This window comes from Perca fluviatilis, chromosome 13 (assembly GCF_010015445.1).
Source record: "Perca fluviatilis chromosome 13, GENO_Pfluv_1.0, whole genome shotgun sequence".
NCBI lineage: Eukaryota > Metazoa > Chordata > Actinopteri > Perciformes > Percidae > Perca > Perca fluviatilis.
Genome location: NC_053124.1, coordinates 32,588,033 through 32,615,144, shown reverse-complemented (window position 1 = coordinate 32,615,144; position 27,112 = coordinate 32,588,033). Strand labels below are relative to the sequence as shown.

At 39.6% G+C, this 27,112-nt stretch overlaps 1 protein-coding gene across 1 annotated transcript in view; it reads left to right on the top strand.

The window, feature by feature from the left end:
• Nucleotides 1-2,969, top strand: part of LOC120570935 (ATPase family AAA domain-containing protein 2-like) — a 3,650-nt gene extending 681 nt beyond the window's left edge. Inside the window, exons 2-3 of the mRNA XM_039819631.1 lie at nt 1-120; nt 2,856-2,969. The exon at nt 1-120 is cut by the window's left edge and continues 40 nt beyond it. Coding sequence (XP_039675565.1) covers nt 1-120; nt 2,856-2,969 — 234 coding nt within the window. The remainder of the gene's footprint in view (nt 121-2,855) is intronic.
• The last annotated feature ends 24,143 nt before the right edge of the window (nt 2,970-27,112 follow it).

Here is a 27,112-nt window from a genome sequence, read left to right as displayed (position 1 = left end):
GACAGCCGCGGCGAGGTGGTCGTCATCGGCGCGACCAACCGCCTGGACTCCATCGACCCAGCGCTGCGAAGGCCCGGGCGCTTCGACAGGGAGTTCCTCTTCGGGCTGCCCGACAGAGAGGTGACCTCCTCTCCACATGTCTCATAATATAAGTTATTTATAGTTATATAAAGGTTTTGGAAACATAAAAAGACCCAAAAGGTTTGGGAAAAGTCATGGGATTTTATGAACCACATACATGGTCATTCATTTTATAGCTAAACCTCTGAGGGGAAACTTTAACACAGATTGGTATTCTAATTGTATAATGTCGACTGACATTTTCAGGAACACACAGTCATGGAAATTTGCCGAAAAATCATGGAAAAGCATTGGTTAAAATGCGTACGAACCCTGTAATATCTGCACCTTGTCATGGGGCTGCATGTACAGTACAGGCCAAAAGTTTGGACACACCTTCTCATTCAATGCGTTTCCTTTTTATTTTCATGACTATTTACATTGTAGATTCTCACTGAAGGCATCAAAACTATGAATGAACACATATGGAATTATGTACTTAACAAAAAAAGTGTGAAATAACTGAAAACATGTCTTATATTTTAGATTCTTCAAAGATTTTTTTTATTAATAAGGGAATAACTTCCACTAATGAACCCTGACAAAGCACACCTGTGAAGGTAAAACCATTTCAGGTGACTACCTCATGAAGCTCATTGAGAGAACACCAAGGGTTTGCAGAGTTATCAAAAAAAGCAAAGGGTGGCTACTTTGAAGAATCTAAAATATAAGACATGTTTTCAGTTATTTCACACTTTTTTTGTTAAGTACATAATTCCATATGTGTTCATTCATAGTTTTGATGCCTTAAGGGAAAATCTACAATGTAAATAGTCATGAAAATAAAGAAACACATTGAATGAGAAGGTGTGTCCAAACTTTTGGCCTGTACTGTATATATACTGTACATTCGTCTAAACATTCAGTATCGCTTGTTATCATTTCAGTTTGTTTATAGATCTGTCCCAAATCCAGCGTACATGAACAAAATGTCTTAACTTAAAGGGTAAACTACCGTTTTTTTTCAACCTGGACCCTTTTTTTCCTGTGTCTTTGTGTCTAAGTGACTGGTAGGAACAACGATCTTTGACATTGGTCCAGTATTAAGCGTGAACGCTGCAGTCGGCAGCGGAGAAACAAGCTACAATGTAAGCTAACAGGGCAAAGGTCCATCTTGTATTTACCTTCACAAAAGTGCTCGTTTGGCCGCTGACAGACTCAGATTAATATTCTAAGTGTCTGACATCATTATGGAAAGGATCCCTACAGAGATAGACCTTTGAAACCTCTTTGAGACCTTTCGGTTTAACCAGAAACAGCTCTGAAGTCGCGAGCGCTAAAACCCACCAGACTCCATTTATAAAAACAGTACTTTTAGCATGTATAGAGCCAACATATTTTCACATGTAAATCAGTAAACTATGTGTTTATTTCAACCAAAACTAGAGTTGTGATGGTTGGAAAAGTGGAAAGACGACCCAAAACTGCTTTTCATAGTTTTATTTTGATTCTGTCGACTTTGAATGAAGTCTGTTTTACGATGCTAAAATTACTGATTATTTACATGGAGTCTGGTGGGTCTAGCGAACGCAATTTCGCAGATGTTTATGTTTAAAAAAAGGATCTTACTCTTTAACAGAAAGGTCGACCTCCTTAGAAATCCTTTCCATAACGTTGTCAGACACTTAAAATATTAATCTGAGTCTGTCAGCAGAAAAACAAGCACTTTTGTGAAGGTAAATACAAGCTGGACCTTTGTCCTGTTAGCTTACATTGTAGCTTGTTAACACTTAACACTGGACCGATGTCAGAGGTTGTTGTTCCCATCAGCCACTCAGACACAGAAACACAGGAACATAGGGTCCAGGTTGAGAAAAACAGTAGTTACCCTTAAATGCTGAAAATTAGACATGAAATGTAATTCTCAGAAGTTAAGTTATAAGTTATTTTTTTCCTTTTTCTATTTTAATTTTATTGTCATTTTGCCGCAAGACTGGTGTTTCCAAAATGTACTCGGTGTCTAAACAGTCCTTCCAGAAAAACGCAGAGTTTTTTTGTGATTGTTACGGGGCAAAAATCCTTGATTATTCGGCACGTTTTCTTAAAAAATGCGATGGAATATGCGGGATGTTTATGCAAAAGTTTGTTTGATGAAAAAGAGAAGAAAAAGTGATTCTCCCCCCCAACACCCTGCTTTTTTTAAACTTAATTTCCAAAAGTAGTTTACAGATATTCAGTCATTGCAATAAGTAAACAAATAAGATACAAAAATATATACAAATAATATAATATTAAAGTAAAAATGAAAGTAATAGTCTAAACAGAGGGAAATAAAAGAGACAAAAGAGACAGACTTTCAAAAATCGTTAATAATATATAATATATATATATATATATATATATATATATATATAGACAGGAGAACCACTTAAACAAAGACATGATTGAGTAGAATAGTAGTTATTGGATACCAACTTAAGAGACTCAAAGTACACATCAAATTCAAATTCAACCTCCAACACCTGCTTTGATGATGTTCCGTTAATTACGTCACTTCATAACGTTCCCATGGGCAACGGGGAAAACGGCTGCTCCTGTGTGAGAAGTGCGCTAATTTTAACTTTCTGCTGAGATATATTACGGGACTTTTTCCGAGAAATCTTGTTGCGAATTGGTAATTATGCTGAGTCACGACTTATTGAAAATAAATGACTTTGGCTGATTATGCGTTGAATTGTGCGATCTGGAGGGAGTGTCTAAACAAGCTGGCTGTTTTCTTTCCGCTTGTGTTTCAGTCTCGTAAAGAGATTCTGAAAATCCACTCACCCGGTGGGCCTGCGTCCGTGGGAGATTTCCTGGGCGGAACTGATGTATATGAAGGAGCTTTTTTCTGTACTGTTGTGTGTTAGTCTGTTGAGTTCATTCATTCACACCCCCTGCCTTCCATTTTCTGTTTTTCACCCTGTTATTTCCATCTTTCACTCTTTCTTTCTTCCCTTCTCCTCTTTCCTTCTTTTCTCCTTCTTCCTTCTCCTCCTTCTTCCTTCTTTTCTTCTTCCTCTTCCTTCCTTCTCTCTTCTTTCCTTCCTCCTTCTTCCTTCCTCCTCCCTCCTTTTCCTTTCCCTTCCTCTTTCCTTCCTTCTTCCTTCCTTCCTCTCCTTTTTTTTCTTTCCTTCTTCCCTCCTCCTCCTCCTTTTTTCCTTCCTCCTCCTCCTCCTCCTCCTCCTTTTCTTCTTTCCTTCCTTCCTTCCCTCCTCTTCCTTCTTTCCTTCCTTCCTTCCCTCCTCTTCCTTCTTTCCTTCCTTCCTTCCTCCTTTTCCTTCCTTCCTTCCTTCCTTCCCTCCTCTTCCTTCTTTCCTTCCTTCCCCTTCCTTCTTCCTTCTTTCCTTCCTTCCTTCCCTCCTCTTCCTTCTTTCCTTCCTTCCTCCCTCCTTTTCCTTCTTTCCTTCCTTCCTTCCCTCCTCTTCCTTCTTTCCTTCCTTCCTCTCCCTCCTCTTTTTCTTTTCCTTCCTTCCCTCCTCCTCCTCTTCCTTTTCCTCCCTTCCTCTCTTCTTTCTTTCTTCCTTCCTTCTTCCTTCCTTCCCTCCTCCTCTTTTTCTTCCTTCCTTCCTTCCTCCTCTTCTTTCCTTCCTTCCTTCCCTCCTTTTTTTTCTTCCTCCTTCTTCCTTTTTTCCTTCCTTCCTTCCTCCCTCTTCCTTCCTTCCTTCCTTCCCTCGTCTTCCCTTCCTTCCTTCCCTCCATCTTCTTTCGGCTGGCTTCCTTCCTTCCTTCCTTCCCTCTTCCTTCCTTCCTCCTCATCTTCTTCCTTCCTTCCTTTTCCTTCCTTCCTTCCTTCCTTCCTTCCTTCCTTCCTCTTCCTTCCTCCCTCCCTCCTCCCTCCCTCCCTCCTCCTCTCTTCTTTTCTTTCTTCCTTCCTTCCTTCCTTCCTTCCTTCCTTCCTCCTCCTTCCTTCCTTCCTTCCTTCCCTCCTCATATTTGTTTTCCTTCCTTCCTTTCCTTCGTCCTCCTCCCTCCTCCCTCCCTCCCTCCTCCCTCCTCCCTCCCTCCTCCTCCTCCCACTCCTTTCCTTCCTTTTCCTTCATTGCTTCCTTCCTCGTCTTTCTTTTCCTTCCTTCGGCCTGGCCTATTGTTGTATGTTTGGGCCTCTTCCTTTTATTTTCATTTCCTTCCTTTTAGTGGGTTCTTGAACATTGTGCACAGTACACTTTAAGCTTTTATTTAGCGTTAAATATTTAACTAGCGTTGGTAGGACAGGCACACAACAGATTAGAGAAGTAATTTAATGTTAGCAAGCGACATAAGCAAGTTGTTTGATAGTGCAGTGAGGGAGCTGATTTACCGCGTCGTCTGTATTCTAAAATCGTCCTTGCTGGTTAGCTAAAACTTTTAGCCGTTGGCGTCTTTAAGCCGTTGGTTGTAGATTCTTCTTACTAACATTTTCACAAATGTATAACTTACGCCTCCAGTTGGCTCTAAAGTTCCAGCCACATAAATATGGCAAAAACGAAATATCCAGGCTGTTGGTTGACTCGTGATTTAAAAAAGGGTGAAACTTCTGATAAAAAGGAGAAAGATAAACCGCGCAGCTGGACGTACGTGGCCTGCTTTGCTGTCACTGCCGCGAATCATCCAATTACAATTTCAATAGGTTGTTAGGCAGATTACGTTACAGAAGGTTGTCAGACAGGCAACTCGGCAAGCACTGGATGGAGGAATTAGATCATATTATTATCAGTGGTGGAAGAAGTATTTCAATCTTGTACTTAAGTAAAAGTACTACTACTCAGTGGTGTAATGTAACTAAGTACATGTTCTCACATGTTTTTTTAATATTTTTTTCAATTTATTTACATTCAAGTTCAAGTACATATAATAATTTATTTTAAAAAAAAATTTTTTTTTTTTTTTGTCCAACCATCACTAAAAAGGTGTTACTAATAAATTACAGTTGTGTTCAAAATAATAGCAGTCCAACATCACTAACCTCAAAAATCCAATTTTTTGGTAGAAGTGATATTTCAATCAAAGAAGACTTAAAGTTACCTGTGAGTAATGTTGCAATCAGAAGAAGGCTATGTGAAGCAAAGCTATCAGCTAGAAGCCCGCAAAGTCCCATTGCTGAAAAAAAGACATGTACTGAATATGTTGAAATTTGCCAAAGGATACATTGACTGGCCAAAGGAGAATTCTGTGGATTGATGAGAGCAAAATTGTTCTTTTGGGGTCTAGGGGCCGTAGACAGTTTGTCCAACGACCCACATGCACTGAATTCAAGCCACAGTACTGTGAAGACAGTAAAGCATGGTGGTGCAAAAATCATGTTATGGGGATGTTGTTATGGGGATGGTATGCGATATGCCATAAATTGCATACCAGGGATCATGGATCACTTTCAATACATCAAAATACTTGAAGACGTCACGTTGCCTTATGCTGAAGAGGAAATGCCTTTGAAATGGGTCTTTCAACAAGACAATGACCCAAAACACACCAGTAAGCGAACAAAGTCTTGGTTCCAGATGAACAAAATCGATGTTATGGAGTGGCTTGATGTTATGTCCCATAGGTGACATCAAAAATGCTGTTTCTGAGGCAAAACCCAGTAATGCAGAGGAATTGTGGAATGTAGTTCAATGGTCCTGGGCTAGAATACCTGTTCACAGGTGCCAGAAGTTGGTAGACTCCATGCAACACAGATGTGAAGCAGTTCTCAGAAATAACCAGGGCCGTACTGGGACTGAAATTCAGCCCGGGACTTTAAGATGGAGAGGCCTTTTACGCGAGTGCCCTTGGTGCACGAGCAGAAGGGTTTTTTGCAGTTATTTTAATTCTAATAGTGTTTTTATGGTATAAAGAGAATCAGATTACGCTGAAGACCTTCAAGAAACTTTAGGATGACACCTGCCTCCTCAAGTTGTATAAGCAAGTCACCACTGCACTGAACACAACCAGGTAAGCAAAACCTAATCTCGAACACATAAGTCACAGTATACTGCCAACTACCAGCATGTCATGTGCAGTCAGTTGGAGAGTGATGGACCCTGCCTCTGCTTACTGATTGTGCAGCTACATATCATATGCATGAGAAGAACATCAGTTATAAATATGACTAAGAATAAAACATTTTCTAATTCAATCTGTGCTTCAGTCAAGTTATTATCTAGTATGTGGAACTATTGGCATTTTATCCTATATGTAAATATCTGATTGATTGATATGCCTAATATGATTGCCTACCCAGCCCTGCACACTGCCCCTCTACCTGTCTGTTTACTTCTCTTCCTCTCTCCTCCTCCTCCTCTCTCCTCCTGATGAGAGTGTATGTGTGCAACAATAGAAAATAAAAACAATTAGCTTATCAAAGCAAAAATTTGGAGACAGAAACAACTCAGGTATACAGGCCTAAAACTCCTAAAAACCTAAAACTGTCCTACCTCACATCACCAAATCCAAACCTGACTGAAAGTAAACTCTTTTTTCGGCGCCTTAAGTTTGAGCCAATCGGATGTCAGGAAAAACGCGGATCAGTCCAAATTAGGAGGGGTCGCTCGTATCCCCCCTCAATATTGAAAGTATTGGTTTGGCCCGGTCTGAAACACACACACAGCGCTCCGCATTTAAAAAATTAAAAATTTATTGAAAAATGTAAAAAAACGTATTGACCACCGGCCGGTTTGGCCTGAAATGGACCGGCCGTTCGGGATTGTTCCCAGTATTCCCGATGGCCAATCCGCCCCTGGAAATAACGGTTATGCAACTAAATATTAGTGCAGTGATTCAAAGTAAAGCAAACCCTTGAGACATTTTTCAGTTTATACAGTAAATGTTTGAGTTTGTAAAGAAAAATCCAATCCAAAAACTGCTATTTTTTTGAACAGCCTAATATTCCTTTTTCTTCACTTTCTGTAAAGGTATAACACAAACTTGATAAATTTTGGTCATGTTTTGAATTGGAATTGAATGTGCATTGTTCCCAATGCATTGATATTATGGAATAAAAAGCTATTCTAAGGATTTTGAGCATTATTCACTTTTTTTAAATCACACTGCTATTATTTTGAACACAACTGTACATGTATTAACATTAAAAAGAAAAGCATCAAATCTATTTGTCTCATTAGACCTACTCATTTTCTTCATTCTCCTTAGGGCTTGGTGACTCAGTTTAGGGGGTTCGTCGCCTGCAGGGATGAACAGAGGTGAGTGAGTGAGTACATTATGTCAGTAGATACTAACAAGTGTTGAAGCTTGATGCAGCTTTCAATCAGTGGATAAAAGATACTCACGTGAGCGGTCAGAGTCAGTAGAGGATTCATCTGAATCTGTAAAGAAAAAGAAAATGTATTTATATATATATATATATATATATATATATATATATATATATATATATATATATATATATATATATATATATATATATATGAACTGCCACAATATTGATAATATGAGGAGACTCAACTCCTCTATTTCAATGTAATGAGCTTGATGCAAAATTACGTCTTTGTGACATCTTTCTAGATCGTTGTTCCGGTTGCCTGTGTTACCATTATTACTGCAGTTATTGTCTACACACACACATGCACCTCACTTATCAACACCACACAAGAGAAATCATAGAACAATTATTTACTAACAGAAACCAGCATAAGCCTTTGTTTTACCTTTTATTTTAAATTAAATGTATTTTATACATGTAGACTAACCGTAACAATATAAATATCATTAGTAAAAAAAACACACAAGAGTAAAATTCAAAATTTTAAATAAAACATGGGCTTGGGTGATCGCTCATATTTTCAAATCGTGCAATCGTGGCTGCTCGAGATCACCAATAGGCGATCTGATCGCCAGACTGACAGGCAGGCTACATTGAACACGTAATTGAACAGAACATATTATGGATATGCGGAGCAGCTTTCACTTTGATTAATGAAACTACAGCAGCTCGGCTGTCCTGCCTCCTGCTTGGATGACATGCTGACATGCTTCTGTGTTGATAGCGTCTTGTTTCTGGAGCATGACGCCGTTATTTTTGTCTTTGTAAGCTCCGTTAGTTAACGTTACTTTACTTTAGCAGTGGCTCCCTTTTGATCTGCACATCAAATTTAGTTTTTCCTCTGCCTCCTGATGTAATAATTGTACATGTGTCTGAAACTGTAGTTTATTTGCCACGTTAGAGGCGAGGCGAGGTACCCGGGAAACTCGATTGTTAACGATAGCTTCTGTAACTTAGCCCCCAGTAACGTTGAGGGTGGGGTGCAGAATTAAAGTAGCTCCCTTCCCCTGCAAGCAGCCGTGAAGCCAAGAGGCTGGGTGACTGTCTGAAAGAAGCATTGGCCATCAGCTGTCAGATTTATAGAAAAGAGAGGAAAACACTCACCCTGGGGGGGAGGTAGGTACACGGCTGGGCCACTGTTACTGCCGTTATAGCCTACACACACACACACACACACACACACACACACACACACACACACACACAGACACACACACACACAGACACACACACAGTTTGACAAGACTTTTGGGTTTCCTTCTAATTATAACAATATAAATATCATTAGTGCAAAAACAAACAGGAGTACAATTCATAACTTTAAATAAAGCTCTTACTGGAAGGAGTAACTACTACAGCAAGTGGTTGATCTGTGAATCAAAAATTAAAGCGCCCCTATTATGCTCATTTTCAGGTTCATAATTGTATTTTAAAAGGTTGTACCAGAATAGGTTTACATGCTTTAATTTTCAAAAAACACCATATTTCTTTTGTATAGCACAGCTCTCTCTCACTGCTGCAGATCCTCTTTTCACCTGGTCTCTGTTTTAGCTACAGAGTGAGACCTCATGTGAGACTACACATAGGATGCATGGATAGAATGCAGCTTTCAATAAGTGGACAAAGATACTTACGACAAATGAGACTGCTTTTGCTAGATGAACATAACCCTGCGAAGAAAAGAGTGATCTGTCATCAAGTTACTCACAAAAACGAACAGAATCTAACCCAACCATTTTCGGCTGTTTGGTCCAGACTATGTTACAGCAGTATGACTTTAAGTGTTTGATATTCAGAGGGGGAAATAAAACTTTAATAGTTTCCTCTCATTTTTAAAGGGCCAGTTGCATGGTAGAGAAAAATACATATGAAATCATAGGAAATTGTCTTGTTCTCCATGTTGATGAGTGTGCACACATTTCTTCACATACTTAGTTTCTACAAAGTAAGAAAAACACTTGTAAGAGCCAGGTGTAGTTCTTTTATTTTGAAAGGACATGGTAATCAAGGCACCTGGTGGGGGCGTAGGAAACCAAGTAATATCTGTTCACCTCTTCTGGTTTTATGACTAACAGTGTGGGTGAAAGGGGGAAGTCTCAGTTTTTGCTGAACGCTGTTTTTTACGCTTGTTTTACACTTTCCTAAATGCTGTTTATGACTTTTGGACACAACTTTGTATGCCAGTAACTAGGGGTGTGCAAAAAAAAACCTGATTCAAATTTGAATTGAGAGTCAAGATCTACCGATTCAAAATCGATTCATAGAATTCCAAACATATATTCATTTTTTTTTCTCTTCGTTTTTACACTATCGTCCTGAATGACATTACCTCACCATTCCCATAGATGGCGCCTCGGCACTCTTGTCATAATAAGAAGAAGAACGAGTGCAGCGGAAGTAGTTTAGTCGGCGCAAACAATGGCAAACCTCACAGAAATAATTATTCAACCTGCTCCATCCTCATTGAAGGCGAGAGTTTGGACACATTTCGGCTTTTATAACCTCGAGGAGAAGACAGAACTTGATAGGAATCATGCTATATGCAGGCTTTGCAAAGTGAAAGTATTTTGGAAACACCACAAACTTGTTTCAGACTGTTGCGCAGGAACGGCATCTTACAACCTCTGACCTAGTCAACGTTACAGATAATGCTGCCAACATGGTAGCTGCTACACAATTGGGCAACTTCAAGCACGTTAAGTGTTTCACACACACCATTAACCTCGCCGCTCAGAGAGCTCTGAAACTGCCGACTATGTCACGTTTGCTGGGGAGGATTAGGAGAATCACTGGACTTTTTCACCGCAACACCAGCGCAAGTCATGTCCTTGAGCAGAAACAGAAGCTACTCGAACTGCCACCTCACAAGTTAAAGACAGACGTGGCTACTAGATGGAATAGTGCCTTTGATATGATTAAAAGATTCCTCGAGCAACAACCAGACATTTGCGCTGCGCTTCTCTCTCCCGAGGGGAGAAAAAGTGGAACAGATGTCTGTACCCTGAGGGAGGCGGATGTCAACAATGCCGAAGAAATGGCTGTGACCCTGAAACCAATAAAAGAGGCAACCAACATCATGTGTGAGGATAGCACACTGACTGTCCGTGATTGCTCCATGGAATGCACTGTTACTCCACGACACAGCAGAAGTTCAATGTGCCCAATCGATTTAAACAGTCAACCTGGTAGCTGAAGTACTCCTTAAACCACATTTAGCAGTATTTTTTGTTTGATCTGAGTACAGCACTTTAAGGGGGCCGGTCCTGTATGCTACACAAGATATATTGCTAACGTTAAACATCACTAAAGTAGCTGACCACTTCAGCAGGGACGTAACGTTAACGTTAGCTGCTATGGTTAGCTGTTTATAAAGTGGAAGTAGACAACTTATCAACTAGCTAGCTAATCTGTCTGCTTATCAACTCCTTGAACGGATTATAGCAACTTTTAGCACGGCTTATTGTAGAAAGGCTACCGCAAAAACAAAAACGTGTAGCTAGATTATCAAAAAGACATCATTCATGGATCATTGATATTTGTTTGACTGCCGATGTTAGCTAGCGTGCTAATGTTAGCTCTGCTAGCTAGCGCACTGCAATCATGTCCGATGGCAGACAGAACTGCAAAATAAAAAGCAATCCAACAGCACATTATACAATGTAAACAAAGACACGTTTTCTTGCAGCGGCCTTTATAAAATGAGCAGTGGTGAAAGTTATTAAAGTCTACTCATGTTATGAACAGAAGTGGAAGTGAAGAATATGCTCTTCTTCTCAGTTTTTGGTGAATTTCTGTAGCAGAAACAGCGCCACCTATAGGCCTGGAATATGAAGTAGCGTGTTGAGTCTTATAAATGGATCCGTTTGGATGCACTTTTTCTTTTTTTTTTATACACGGTTCAAGGGAAGACGGGGAAAAAAAGATCGTTTTGGTACGTGTGGACGTGGCCTAAAGCTAAATGTAAAAGCTCTTTTTATTTAACAGTTTTATACTTGAATTAAATGTATTTGAAAGCTGGCCAAAGCTTGGCACTTTTGCAGTTTTACTGCAATCACATGGGAAAAGTAACTACATTTACATACTGTTAATCATTTTTAACTACATTTACATACTGTTAATCATTTTTTGAATCGAAAATCGTTTTTGAATCGAAAATCAATATTGAATCGAATCGTGAGCCTAAAAATCGGAATCGAAACGTGACATTTTCTGATTTGTACACCTCTACCAGTAACACAGTTAGGGGATGTATTGGAAGCAGAACCGTGTTTAAACGGCCTTTGGGGCAAATAAATCTGGAATGCGTCATCATTAAGCGCATCTGGCAAGTTATCCCCGTACTCAGCCTCTCGGTGGCTAAACATTGAGTCTCAGATTGCCGCCTACAACAATCTTATGGGTCTTTGGAGGCTTTATAAATAATGCAAAGGACAACAAAAAAAGAGGAAATATGCTGTCAGCTTATCTACACGCAGAAGGAAATCTTCCAGTAAAAACATGTTTGTTATGTTGGCTATTAATGACATTTTAGAAGAAAATATATTTATTACTGCAGGTAACAGAGGTTTACTGTTTCAACAGCACTGTGTGAGACCTGAGAGACTGAGCTCAGTCAACTTTCAGTTCACTGAATTAAGAATAAAAAAATAAAAACATTTGCCACATGATGACTGACAGGACGGCTGTTAGTTGTGACCTTTGAACACCTCGTGAAGTCTGTCATCAAATAATAACGGACCTTTGCACCTGTTAATGATTTCAAATTATGCCTGGAACAATTATTACAAAATTGTCTCATTTTTTTTAAAGAATCCGTTTTTAGAAATGTCTCATGGTATATTGTCTGTAGATGTTTATTATTCAACTTCTGTTTTTGTTAAAGAAGGAAAAGAAAATCGCAATACTTAATACTATCAAATCATAATACTTCCAGAATCGCAGTAAATGAAAATAATGTAAACAGAGAGCGGTGTGCAAGAAATACAATGCGCCGTGACGTAGGTCCCCTTTAAAGGCCAGGCTGATGTTAGAAGTCCCTCTAGTGGACAGAATGTGTAGCAACAACCACATGCTGACAGTGGCACTGACAATGCATACGCCCGAGTAGTGTAGTACATATTTATAACAGGCTGCATTTGAGCGTTAAATATTCGTTATGTAAATATAAAATAAATATTATAGGTATTATAGAGGAAGACTGACAGCTCTACTCCATTGGTATGCTGATGTTGTTTAAAGAGGACAATAGTTATGTTCCACCTACCAATTATTCCTTTTTTATACAAGACAAACAGCACCGCTGCCTCGACCCCGACCGTGAGAAGGATCCCGAGCACGGCTCCAATCGCCACACCAATGATTCCTTCAGAGGCCTCAGGAACTTCAGGGATCTAAAAACACAGAAAACATTCACATTAGTTTTTTTATTCAGTTCTCTTTCAACATAATTTGTATTTGTGGGGTTTCATGTATTAATCTTCCTTCTGACAAATTCTGTGACAACTTCTTGCAATAAACACGTAAACACAGCAAAAAGAAAATATGACAAAAATAATTCTTACCCCACTTCTCCTCAACATGTAACTTGGATGCCTGATGTTTCACTTCACAGGTGTAAGTAGACAAGTCACTCTGTAAAATCTCCACGCTGTCTTGTCTCTGGAAGGTCTCGTCACCATTGGGTCGAACGCCGGAGGACACAACTCGGTCAGCTGGAGTTAGAATACGGCCGTTCCTTTTCATTGAAATTGCTTCAAAAACGTGAAAAAAAAGTACAGGAAAAAAAAAAAAAACATCAGTAAGAAGTGACAAAAAAAACTTATGAAAAACTTTGGGGAAAAGCGACAGAAGTGTCAAAAAAGAGACCACAACGTTGGAGGAAAAAAAAGGTAAATTTTGACCCAGAAAAATAAAAAGTTGAACGGTGTTACGGTTTAACTGGTTTTTGAATTAACTGGTGATATGTGTTGCAGGCGGGGCTGCACCGCTGCAGTAAACAATTCTGATAAATTCGCCTCTTTTTCCACATTCATTTGTCGGGGTCTTGTGAAACATTACGGTAGGAACGGGTTGCTGGGACAGTAGTTTCGGACCCGACAGATATAGGCTACATGAACAAATGAGCCATTTTTGTTAAGAAAATATCACTCGTTGTCTAGCGAGTGTAACATTGTGTGTCTCTACCACAGTCTCTGACTGTAAACCACGGACACACCGATTTTTTTGATTATCTAGTGACATTCACGCTTTAGTTAGTTATAAAACGGTGTCCAACCTATAGGTAGGGTAGGCCTATTATAGATAACAAACAAGCTAACAACAAAGACACCAGCACAAACCTGATATTTCACCTTTCCACACCTGCGCCTAATATCCAAATTGCTATAAAATGGTTGTTTGACAGTCCTGTCCAAATGTGATGAATGAGTAGTAGTGTACACTACCATAGTGATGAGAATGATGCACGTCCGTAGAATTCAATATAAAACACAATCAACGGGATAGAAGTTGTGTCAAAAATGTATCTGGCATCAGTCGTTGCTATCTCCACAAACATTACGTGCTAACACCTCAGAAAGTATGTTTCACTTATCCCTGTATGAAAGCATCTCAAATCAACTTGAAGTCAGATTAATAACGGAATGATAGGCTACAAATATAACACTGATAACGGAAAAGTTTTGGAAAACACACTGACGTTTGCATTAGCCAATTGTGAACAGGCAACGACACAGCCACCTAGGTTGTCAGTCTTCGTTCTTGCAATGGCATCACAAGTTAATTCAATAACCGTACAACATGGATTAAGTGTATTGAGATCTGTTAATATTTAAATACAGCCTGTAAGTAAAACATAAACTACATATGAGGTTTTTACACCCAGCTGAACGCAGCGTGGAGACAGCTGTCAGCTGTGGCAAAATGTGATCCGCTCAGATTAACTTGTGATTCATAGGCATTTAAAATAGAAATTTAATTATATTTCTGTAGGCTACGTAGATGTGTTATGTTAAAAGCTAAAGGCTCATCACAACCACATTATTTAATATTCATTATGCCTACTCATTCATCCAGATAGCAGCACATCTCTCATATTGCAACAAGAACATATTGCATATTGCACCATGGGTCGGAGAGAAACATATTTTCAATTGCTCTATGTCTGGCACATATTGCAGAATTAACAAATAATGTTTACTTGACTTGAAGTGGCAGGAGTCCGATCCCGTGTGGGATCAATAAAGTATATCTTATGTTATTGAATGTCTGAATATCTGCAATAAAATTATTAGGAGACACTACAATTACAGATATGTACAATCCAATTGTTAATAGTTATCTTAATTTTAGATATCCATAATGAAAAAAAAAAACATTCCAGATATTGTGTAATTTCAAATATTCAAAACTTCACTATTCCTAGTAAAAATATTCACAAAGTAGAAGCCAGCTTCCAAATTCTTCTTTTATTTTGTTGACATATTTGAGTCAAAAGGGTTTTACAGAGGGAATTTTATTTTAGATATATCCTTTTATCACTGCATAAATCAGAATATGGTGTCAGCAGCCATAAAACATCCATTTTCACCACGTTTTTATGTATAAAATGTTACATAAAGTAGGCTATGAATGATATCTGAACAAACCCCTCTTAGGCTAGTGACAATGCCCCCAAATTTTTTAGATACCCCTACCGGAGGTAGAACTAAACCCAACAATGTTTTTCCTCATCTCTAAGGTCTCCCATATATGAAATGGAATATTTTACTGCTAAGATTGTTAAATTAACAGATATTGTTATGCACCCCAAAACCAAAAAAGGACTAAAATATAGCCTGTCCGTATGGGAGTTAAGGCATAGAAACTAATGCAGATCAATCACACAAGCTCTGAAAGCTTTGAAGCTTGGCGTGTTTGTAGTCAGGAAGTTGCTTTACCTACTAGAAAAGAAAGGATGTGAATATCTTGATGTATGGAATAAATAGAGACCTATAAACACATACCGCATATAGGCAAACATGCAAAAAATGAATATCTATGCAGAATGGTTTCATTTACTTTATGGTTACTTTGCCAGGGATTATCATAGAAACACATAAAATGGCTTGTTGGAAAGGTGGGGTTGTGCTGAATCCAGCGATACCAAATATGTAAATATAGCATGACAAATCAGGGTGTTCTTTCACTCAATGTATGAGGTGTCCAAAATGAAAGAAAATGGAACACTGACATAATTTAGTCTCAAGTCCAAAGCTTATCAGTGGTGAGAAGAATGTTGAGAAATTCAAATATAAGATAATGAAACATTTCATATGGCACCTTATACTATACAGTCCATATGGAAACAAAGATTGAAATCGAAAGATAACACCTTACCATAGCAAAAACAGGAGACCAGGAGTCAGGGATCAGAGATCTGTGAGGGGGAATGAGCCCACTACTCACCTCACTGAATCTCAAGCCCTTCTAATGCTGTTTTTTTCTAGCAGCAACCATTTGGAACATTAACTGCTTTTGGTAACCATTCTGGGGGTTAGGGCATCTCCAGTGGCCACTTTGGGGAGGTCAGTAAGTCATGGATACCCGACATGAGTCCGATGGGACCCGACGGGCCGGGTTCGGACAGATATTTAGAAATTATGGTCGGGTTCGGGTCGGGCTCAGTCACGTGTGTGTGTGGTAAGTGGGCAGAAGATAGATAGAGAAAGAGGAAGCAGACGTGTAGCTGCAACCAGATCACAGTTGTACACAGTGTGTGCGGTGTCCGAAATAAACCCCAAAATGAAAGCCAAGTTCAGTCATTTGCTCACCAGAAACGGGATTTTAAACCCGACGTTACTCACGTTTTAATGTCGGCCCTGGAGGTAACCAGTCTCTCCTGGCTTTCTGATCACGGTTGGAAATGAAGCAATCAGGAGAGGTTAACATATTGAACAATTTAACATCTTATTAACGTGCGCTTGTTGGGCTGTTTGCACTGATGCGCTGATCTGTTGACATTTCCGAATGCCTTCCTACAGTTGCTTAATAAAAGCTTTCCACACAAAAACGTAGCCTACACGTATCATTAGTATGAGAAAAAAATTAGATTGTAACCGTGTCGGGATCGGGTCGGGCTCGGACACAAATTTCTTAATGCCTGTCGGGCTCGGGCCGGGCTCAATCACGGCTCTGTCGGACGCAGGCCGGGCTCTGACAGAAAATTTCGGCCCGATCCGGACTCTAGTGGTCAGCCCCCATGATGTTACAACTGCAACACACCACTGTCACTCATCTGATGCTAATCTGTACCTCAGCTCATCCAGATTGGTACAAGGCTGCCCATCCACCTTTTTCTTTTGGCCATACGGGAGGGCATACCTTCTTGCCACAGGCAAAGCCTCTTCCAAGCTACCACAGAGTCAAAATGTAGTAATTTCCTGTAACTTACAAAGATGGGTCTTCAGTCTTGTGAGGGCAGCGGCCTTCCCAATTCTGTACAAAGTGCTTGTGGTGTTACAACCCGTGAGGGCGTGGCATGCAGGTAAACACTCACAAAGCACTGCTCCAAGCTTCTGAGCGATCAAACAGATAGGGATGAATCTTTCCTTAAGGCCATGTCCAGAGTGCAGAAACACTGCTGAGGATCCAAACATCCCTTTGCTTGAATAGTACAGAAGCAAAACTAGTACATCTGTATCATCACATTTGACAATTAGACGAATGTGACTGTGCAAGATGTATTGCATGTAACACCAGCCTTGTGTCAGCCACCTCCTGGTCACTGTAAAGATCTGTCAAGCAGAAAATGCCTGACTTGCTAACCCTCTTAACCTCCTGACCATATTCAAAACCACCAGCTAAGATGACAGTGTTCCCTGAAGAACTTTTCATTGGCCCAGTACTGGCGATGTAGGAGCCTCAGAGGCTAGCTTTATGCTTCTTACTCCTCTTGATAGCTGTTTCCCTTGAAGCAACTGTCGAGATGTTCCCTCTGCATACGCATCTGACTCAGTTAGTATGTCAAAGAGTCCACCATCGCCACTGAGCTTTCCGATGCTTGCTAGGTAAGCCATCGTGATATGCATACCTCCCAGTCTCATTGTGATCTTTCCTTAAGTAAGTTGTGCTTTACTATAAATGGCATGGTTTGCTGTCACAAGAATATATGGTGCTGTCCCAGTTCTGCAGCAAGCTGTACAAGTCGTATCATAGTTGTTATTGGGTTTGATAGATTTGACCACCAACACTCAGTCAAAGATCTTGATAGACAAAGAAGAGGCACCATTCAAACCAGCAGATGAACACATATCATCACAGGACAAACAAGTGTTCCAAACCACAGAAAATACATCAGGATCAGTGGAAACAAGGCTGCTCTATGTAGCTTTGTCAGCACATACATCACCAGTACTGGGCAAGTGGCAACTTTGGGGAGGTCAGCTCCCCATGATGTTACAACTGCAACACACCACTGTCACTCATCTGTATTGTCATCAGTGACATATTTGGACAGTCTGTGAAAGGGCAAGAGCAAAACTCTGTGCAGGTCAAGCCCACTGAAATACACTGGCATTTGGTGGCATCGTTGCAGTTTCCGTCTTTACAGTAGAGGTGGGTGATGTCTCTAACTTCTTTAGGTGCTGGTACCTTCTGGAACATCACAGGTTCAATGCACCCATCTTCTCTGAGCCTCCATCCTCTGTTATCTGCGGCAGGTTTGAACGGTGGCTGTGACGCCATTATGGTTTGGTCCAAGGCACTTACAAGTGCTTAGAGCCTTGTTAGAGCCTTGTACCAAACAGTAGTGTGGCGTCACAGCCACCTGGTCAAACCTCTTCTCTGGAACCCAGATGAGTGACAGTGGTGTGTTGCAGTTGTAACATCATGGGGGGCTGACCTCCCCAAAGTGACTACTGGAGATGCCCTAACCCCCAGAATGGTTACCAAAAGCAGTTGGTTTGGGTGTGTATTACAATATATGTTAATTTAACAATCTTAGCAGTAAAATATTTTTAGCCAAGAATCCATTTCATATATGGGAGACCTTAGAGATGAGGCAAAACATTGTTGGTTTTAGTTCTACCTCCGGTAGGGGTATCTCAAAAACTAAAGCCCTTTTTGACCATTTGTCACTAGCCTATCTGTAAATGCCTTCAGAAGTACATAGGAGTGAAACTGGAAAGCTTGGTGTAGTAGCCTAAGTGCGGCTGAAGTTGAGTTTTCTGACTAAGAGTGTGCGAAAAACCCATTTCGAGAAAACGGCCTTTAAAGATATAAATTACAAAATCCCACACATTTTGCAAGACATTACATGTAGATACGGTGAAGTGTTTACTAATGTAAATGTCACAAGTCGATCTGGGTGTCTCCGTGGCTTGCAGTGAGTGCACACTCGCCAGACAACGGATGATATTTCACAACAACACCTGCTAATGTTTTCATGCATGTCTGTCGGGACCAGAATTAATGTTCAGCAACTCATTTTTGTCGTCAAGTTTCACAAGACACCGACAAATGAATGTGAAATAGAGAGATAGAGAGATAGAGAGAGAGAGAGAGAGAGAGAGAGAGGAGGAGAGAGGGGTGCGCTCATAAAAGTTAAAACATTTAAAGACCGACAACCCCGTTAACATTCCCTGAGGGGTATTTTTATGAAATATATAGATTTTAATGGGAGGGAATTATATCGGCTATTGTCAGCTTCTTGAGCCGTGTGCCGCCAATGCGCCCATCGGTTTGAATTATGTTTTTATATGTTTTATTTGCTCTCACGATCGCTTCCCACTGCCAGGGTTGCAACTGCAATAATAGGCTAAAGCAACGACAGTTTATGAAAAGCACAAGTGTAATTGTGGTCAGATCTTCCTGACTGATGGGGAAGTGATATTGATAAGAGTTGTGATTTACACATCTACATCTGCTATTTTTTTGCCAGCTTTCCTTCCTGTTTTAGGAAGCAGCGACTGTACTGCATTTTGCCTGTAAATCTGTGTCTGTGTTCTTCATATTTATGTAGAATTATAGTTTGCTCTTCTTATATAAAATATGCATCTCTGGTAGATGTTTGCGATTGGTCGTGCTCTGCAAACATCGCCTCTTTTATGTGAACGCGCACGCCGCTGGATTGAGAAACCCTGGGTTGACTGAACTAGTTGTTAACCACCGTCGTGACACAGGTTATGCGGGACCGCGGTTGTTAGGTTATTGAAGCCGGGGGGTAACCGAAAGAAATCTAGGACATGTTGATCTTGATTCGTAGTACAGGCTTCAGATGTATCATGGTCATATCTTGTCATGAACACTTAAGCCTGTCAAAAAACTAAATCGGAATCCAACGATTATAGAAGTTATCTCATGTTAATGTTTTCTTCATCATTGGCCCTATATGGCGAGGAAAAAGCTTAACGTGGTGTAATGTACCTAAACAATGATTACCAAATTTCTCTCTCATATTGCTCCTCATAACCACTGAAAACTGTCAAAAACTCGAACCCAAAGTCCAATTATTATGGACATCATCTGACATTAAGAGTTTCTGCTTCATTAGAGCCTATTGTAAGGAAAAAGCTTAACGTGGTTGAATGTACCTAAACAATGATCAATCATCACCAAAATCCTCTCCTATATTGCTCATCATAACCACTTAAAACTGTCAAAATATCTAACCCAAAGTCCAAATATTATGGACGTTATCTGACACTAAGCGTTGCTGCTCCATTAAGGGTATTGTAAGGAAAAAAACTTAACGTGAAAAAGCTTAACGTGGTTTAATGTACCTAAACAACGATCACAACAACATTTTTTTGACAGTTTTAAGTGGTTAATTAACGTCCATAATAATTGGACTTTGGGTTCGAGTTTTTGACAGTTTTCAGTGGTTATGAGGAGCAATATGAGAGAGAAATTTGGTAATCATTGATCATTGTTTAGGTACATTAAACCACGTTAAGCTTTTTCCTGCCATATAGGGCCAATGATGAAGAAAACATTAACGTGAGATAACTTCTATAATCGTTGGATTCCGATTTAGTTTTTTTGACAGGCTTAAGTGTTCATGACAAGATATGACCATGATACATTTGGTGATTATTGATCGTTGTTTAGATACATTAAACCACGTTAAGCGTTTTAGAATGTCCCTCTTTTTCGACATTTTTGTCACTTTTTTTCCGATGTTTTTGTCACTTTTTCTGTGCTTTTTAGACATTTTTTCCTACGTTTTTCAACGTTCTATTATCAGGTATTGTCAAAAATTATTCATCAAATCAAATCATTATCAAAATAATGAACAGAAATACGAATTTTAAAGACATCACAACGTGGTCTTTTTTTACTTTCACTTTAGATCTCGACTCACACGACCGTGTTGAAAAACTCTCAACTTACCGCCGTTTACCGCCAGTCCTGTCCCCAAAAGGACAAACACTGCGAAGAAATACATTTTCACGGAACCAGACTCCTATCTCGCTTTGAAAACTCAGTTTTATCCGCCGGTTGGACCGTGTTTTTGGGCTCCGTGTCAGCCCGCAAACCGACTGTCTGCTGCTTCCGGTTTTTTCTGTCGACGGTCTGCTCTGCGTGAGATACATACTTGATTTTTTTTTTCTTTTCAAGTCACTTTTTTTTATACTTCAAAGTGACACCTTTATGTTTGTTTTGTCCAATCATCAGTAAAAAAGTGTTGCTAATACATTACATTTATTAACATTATTAAAAAGAAAAGTATCAAATCTTCACATTTGTAAAGCTGAACTAGTTTAATTTATCACAAAACATCATATTTTAAGTTTTTCGTATGCTTTCAAAGCAAAAATCTGAATTTGTAAAGCAACTAAAGCTGTGAGATGAATATAATGCAGTAAAAGTACAACATTTTCCACTGACATGTACAAGTACAGCATGAAGTACTTTAAATTTGTACTTCCTTTGCACCACTAGTCCGATGACACTGAATCAAAACATCCAATCACAAAATCTGTTGAGTTTTGTATTACAACTATTCATTGCCAACAGATTAACACACAAGGCATACTTCCAATATATGAACATCTATTTACATATACATACAGTACAGGCCAAAAGTTTGGACACACCTTCTCATTCAATGCGTTTCCTTTTTATTTTCATGACTATTTACATTGTATATTCTCACTGAAGGCATCAAAACTATAAATGAACACATATGGAATTATGTACTTAACAAAAAAGTGTGAAATAACTGAAAACATGTCTTATATTCTAGTTTCTTCAAAGTAGCCACCCTTTGCTCTGATTACTGCTTTGTACACTCTTGGCATTCTCTTGATGAGCTTCAAGCGGTAGTCACCTGAAATGGTTTTCCAACAGTCTTGAAGGAGTTCCCAGAGATGCTTAGCACTTGTTGGCCCTTTTGCCTTCACTTTGCGGTCCAGCTCACCCCAAACCATCTCGATTGGGTTCAGGTCCGGTGACTGTGGAGGCCAGGTCATATGGCGCAGCACTCCATCACTCTCCTTCTTGGTCAAATAGCCCTTACTCAGCCTGGAGCTGTGTTTGGGGGTCATTGTCCTGTTGAAAAATAAATAATGGTCCAACTAAACGCAAACCGGATGGGATGGCATGTCACTACAGGTTGCTGTGGTACCCATGCTGGTTCAGTATGCCTTCAATTTTGAATAAATCCCCAACAGTGTCACCATCACACCTCCTCCTCCATGCTTCACGGTGGGAACCAGGCATGTAGAATCCATCCGTTCACCTTTTCTGCGTCGCACAAAGACACGGCGGTTGGAACCAAAGATCTCATATTTGGACTCATCAGACCAAAGCACAGATTTCCACTGGTCTAATGTCCATTCCTTGTGTTTCATGGCCCAAACAAATCTCTTCTGCTTGTTACCTCTCCTTAGCAGTGGTTTCCTAGCAGCTACTTGACCATGAAGGCCTGATTCGCGCAGTCTCCTCTTAACAGTTGTTCTAGAGATGTGTCTGCTGCTGGAACTCTGCGTGGCATTCATCTGGTCTCTAATCTGAGCTGCTGTTAACTTGCGATTTCTGAGGCTGGTGAGTCGGATGAACTTATCCTCAGCAGCAGAGGTCACTCTTGGTCTTCCTTTCCTGGGGCGGTCCTCATGTGAGCCAGTTTTGTTGTAGCGCTTGATGGTTTTTGCGACTGTACTTGGGGACACATTTAAAGTTTTCGCAATTTTCCGGACTGACTGACCTTCATTTGTTAAAGTAATGATGGCCACTTGTTTCTCTTTACTTAGCTAATTGGTTCTTGCCATAATATGAATTCTAACAGTTGTCAAATAGGGCTGTCGGCTGTGTATCAACCTGACTTCTGCACATTAACCCTGACAAGGCACACCTGTGAAGTGAAAACCATTTCAGGTGACTACCTCATGAAGCTCATTGAGAGAACACCAAGGGTTTTCAGAGTTATCAAAAAAAGCAAAGGGTGGCTACTTTGAGGAATCTAAAATATAAGACATGTTTTCAGTTATTTCACACTTTTTTGTTAAGTACATAATTCCATATGTGTTCATTCATAGTTTTGATGCCTTCAGTGAGAATCTACAATGTAAATAGTCATGAAAATAAAGAAAACGCATTGAACCCCCAGACTTTCTTCTACCCACCTACTGTGCAATATTTAATACTTTTGATAACACTGATAATTCTGTGCAATTTCATTACTGTGCAATATTTAATACTTTTGATAACACTGATAATTCTGTGCAATTTCATTACTGTGCAATATAATTATTTCACACTTTGTATCACACTGTATACAAACCATATTTATCATGTATATAGCATCTCAGAACTGTGCACCTTACCCCCCCGCCCCCCCTTTTTTCTTTTGCACTACTTATTTTATTCCTTGTTGTTACATTTCTCTTACATACATGTTGACACTGGAAAAGGAGTTGCTTCAATCTCATACATGGGTATAATGATAATAAAAGGCATTCTATTCTAGGCTATGTGTGACAGTTAAAAGTGCATCTCTGGTTTTCTAGGAGCCACTGTTTTAAGTGAGTTTTAAAGGTGTTGAATGTAGGACACTCTCTTATTGGGAGGGGCAAGCTATTCCAGAGTTTAACTGGCGGCAAGATTATGTAAGACTTTATATACCAAGGCCTTTTAATCAAAAGTTTTTATGGTTTTCTTAAATAGAGAGTCAATGCTTTTAAGAGTAGTTATTACGGCTGTCAGCATTAACACGTTAATCGCGAAGTGATTAAGGGCCGGACATAACGCGTTAATTTTCACATGCCGCCATTCATTAATTTATTTTCACTTCACTCGGCTTCGTGACTTCCTAGTAACACATCCTGCTGCTGCAGGCTGGAGGCATGATGGAGAAAGACAGCAGCAACACAATTCGGAATGGTTCTTTTTATTTTCCAAAACTCCCGGATGGGTCGAAAGCCATATGCACATTGTGTAAAGCCGAATTAAAATATCACAGAAGCACGTCAAGCTTGAGCTACCGCCTACGAGCTAATTAATGTGACTCAGGTTGATACTACTGGGCTCAGGCAAAGCACTATTTTGGAGAGTGCTATTTGCCGACCTGCGGATGAAACCAAATCCCAAACAATTACTACCGCTCTTGCGAAATGGACGACACGGAAAAAGCAGCCAAACTATAATTGCTGCAAAGTGATGCAAGGTGATCACTTACGTCAGTAAGTAATCAAAAATTATTTAGGGGTTACTGCACACTATATTGACTCTAGATTATAATGTGTGACTAGATTCACAGATATGAGATACACTGGTAAGAATTGCTTTCCATTATTGATATGTACTTAATAACAGTTCTGAAATGCAAAATAATAGAATTTTAATCATGTGATAAAATATGCGATTAATCGCGATTAACTATAGAAATTCAGCGATTAATCGTGATTAAAAAGAATTATCATTTGACAGCCCTAGTAGTTATGCTAGTTAATGACCAGTTAGTAAAACAATACTCAATATGTGAAAAGATCATAGTATATAAGAACAACTTGGCAGCTTTGGTGTAAATTTTAACTTTATTTGCCACCTTTTTTACATTAATTTTAAATGTAAGGGTAGGAGTCATATATGACTCCTAGATACTTGAATTAATTAACAATATCAAGCTCCTTTCCTCCTATGCCAAGATGGGTGGCAAGCAGAGTAAACCACATGTCCCAGAGGGACCAATAGTGGATATGACAAAAAGTTTTAATGTTTAAAAATGTTTAACTGTTTTTAAGTGCTCTTAATGTTGCACTGTAATGCTTATTCTCGTATTTTATGTTTTTAATTTTATTTAATTTTTTTAATCGTTTTTATGTAAAGCACTTTGAATTGCCTTGTTGCTGAAATGTGCTTTACAAATAAAGCTGCCTTGCCTAAGGAAAACATTAGAATGTAACATCTTCATGTTTTGTTTGGTAAACGCCATACAGGCAGTTTTTTGGTGTTTAGATAGAGACATGACTTAGTGACCCAGTCATCAATGTGAGCCATTGCAGATGTAAGTGTGGATGCTATCTCTTGGTACAGTGCCTTGCGAAAGTATTCGGCCCCCTTGAACTTTTCGACCTTTTGCCACATTTCAGGCCTCAAACATAAAGATATAAAACTGTAATTTTTTGTGAAGAATCAACAACAAGTGGGACACAATCATGAAGTGGAACGAAATTTATTGGATATTTCAAACCTTTTAAACAAATAAAAACTGAAATATTGGGGTGCAAAATTATTCAGCCCCCTTAAGTTAATACTTTGTGTGCGCCACCTTTTGCTGCGATTACAGCTGTAAGTCGCTTGGGGTATGTCTCTATCAGTTTTGCACATCGAGAGACTGACATTTTTGCCCATTCCTCCTTGCAAAACAGCTCGAGCTCAGTGAGGTTGGATGGAGAGCGTTTGTGAACAGCAGTTTTCAGTTCTTTCCACAGATTCTCGATTGGATTCAGGTCTGGACTTTGACTTGGCCATTCTAACACCTGGATATGTTTATTTGTGAACCATTCCATTGTAGATTTTGCTTTAGGTTTTTGGATCATTGTTTTGTTGGAAGACAAATCTCCGTCCCAGTCTCAGGTCTTTTGCAGACTCCATCAGGTTTTCTTCCAGAATGGTCCTTTATTTGGCTCCATCCATCTTCCCATCATTTTTAACCACCTTCCCTGTCCCTGCTGAAGAAAAGCAGGCCCAAACCATGATGCTGCCACCACCATGTTTGACAGTGGGGATGGTTGTGTTCAGGGTGATGAGCTGTGTTGCTTTTTGCACGCCAAACATAACGTTTTGCATTGTTGCCAAAAGTTCGATTTTTGTTTTCATCTGACCACAGCACCTTCTTCCACATGTTAGATGTGTCTCCCAGGTGGCTTTTGGCAAACTTTACGCGACACTTTTTATGGATATCTTTAAGAAATGGCTTTCTTCTTGCCACTCTTCCATAAAGGCCAGATTTGTACAGTATACGACTGATTGTTGTCCTATGGACAGAGTCTCCCACCTCAGCTGTAGATCTCTGCAGTTCATCCAGAGTGATCATGGGCCTCTTGGCTGCATCTCTGATCAGTCTTCTCATTGTATGAGCTGAAAGTTTAGAGGGACGGCCGGGTCTTCGTAGATTTGTAGTGGTCTGATACTCCTTCCATTTCAATATTATCGCTTGCACAGTGCTCCTTGGGATGTTTAAAGCTTGGGAAATCTTTTTGTATCCAAATCCGGCTTTAAACTTCTCCACAACAGTATCTCGGACCTGCCTGGTGTGTTCCTTGTTCTTCATGATGCTCTCTGCGCTTTACACGGACCTCTGAGACTATCACAGAGCAGGTGCATTTATACGGAGACTTGATTACACACAGCTGGATTCTATTTATCATCATTAGTCATTTAGGTCAACATTGGATCATTCAGAGATCCTCACTGAACTTCTGGAGAGAGTTTGCTGCACTGAAAGTAAAGGGGCTGAATAATTTTGCACGCCCACTTTTTCAGTTTTTTATTTGTTAAAAAGTTTGAAATAGCCAATGAATTTCGTTCCACTTCATAATTGGGACCCACTTGTTGTTGATTCTTCACAAAAAATTACAGTTTTATATCTTTATGTTTGAGGCCTGAAATGTGGCAAAAGGTCGAAACGTTCAAGGGGGCCGAATACTTTCGCAAGGCACTGTAGTTCTTAGCATGTGTAAAGATTACAGCATCATCTGCATACATCTGGACATCAACATTTTTACATGCCCCTGGCAGATAATTTACATACAGAGTAAACATGATTGGACCAAGTATGGAGCCTTGGGGGACCCCTACTGGACATTGACAGAGTGGGGACTTTGAATTATTAATACAAACACACTGCTTTCTATTGGGCAGGTTAGATTTCATCCAGTTGAGAGCTTGCTCAGAGAAATTAAAATATATTAATTTAGATAAAAGAACTTTGTGATTAATAGTATCAAAAGCTCGCTTTAGGTCTAGGAAGACAGCACCAACATAAGAACTCTTATCTAGGTAGCCTTTAACCTTTTCCAAAACAAACAGTTGGCTGTTTCTGTTGAGTGATGGGCTCTCAACCCAAATTGCATAGGGTGGAGTGAATTATTGCTTTTATTGAGATGTTGAATCGGTAATTTAGCCACCCATTTTTTGACAATTTTTGAAACAACATGCAAAATACTGATTGGCCGAAAGTTGGCCATATCTGATCTTTCCATGGACAATGGATTGTCTTAAGGACTGATTAATCAGATGTGTTATAGGCTGTAGAAAGGTCTCTTTGTGCATTTTTAAAAAATGAGTATCAAG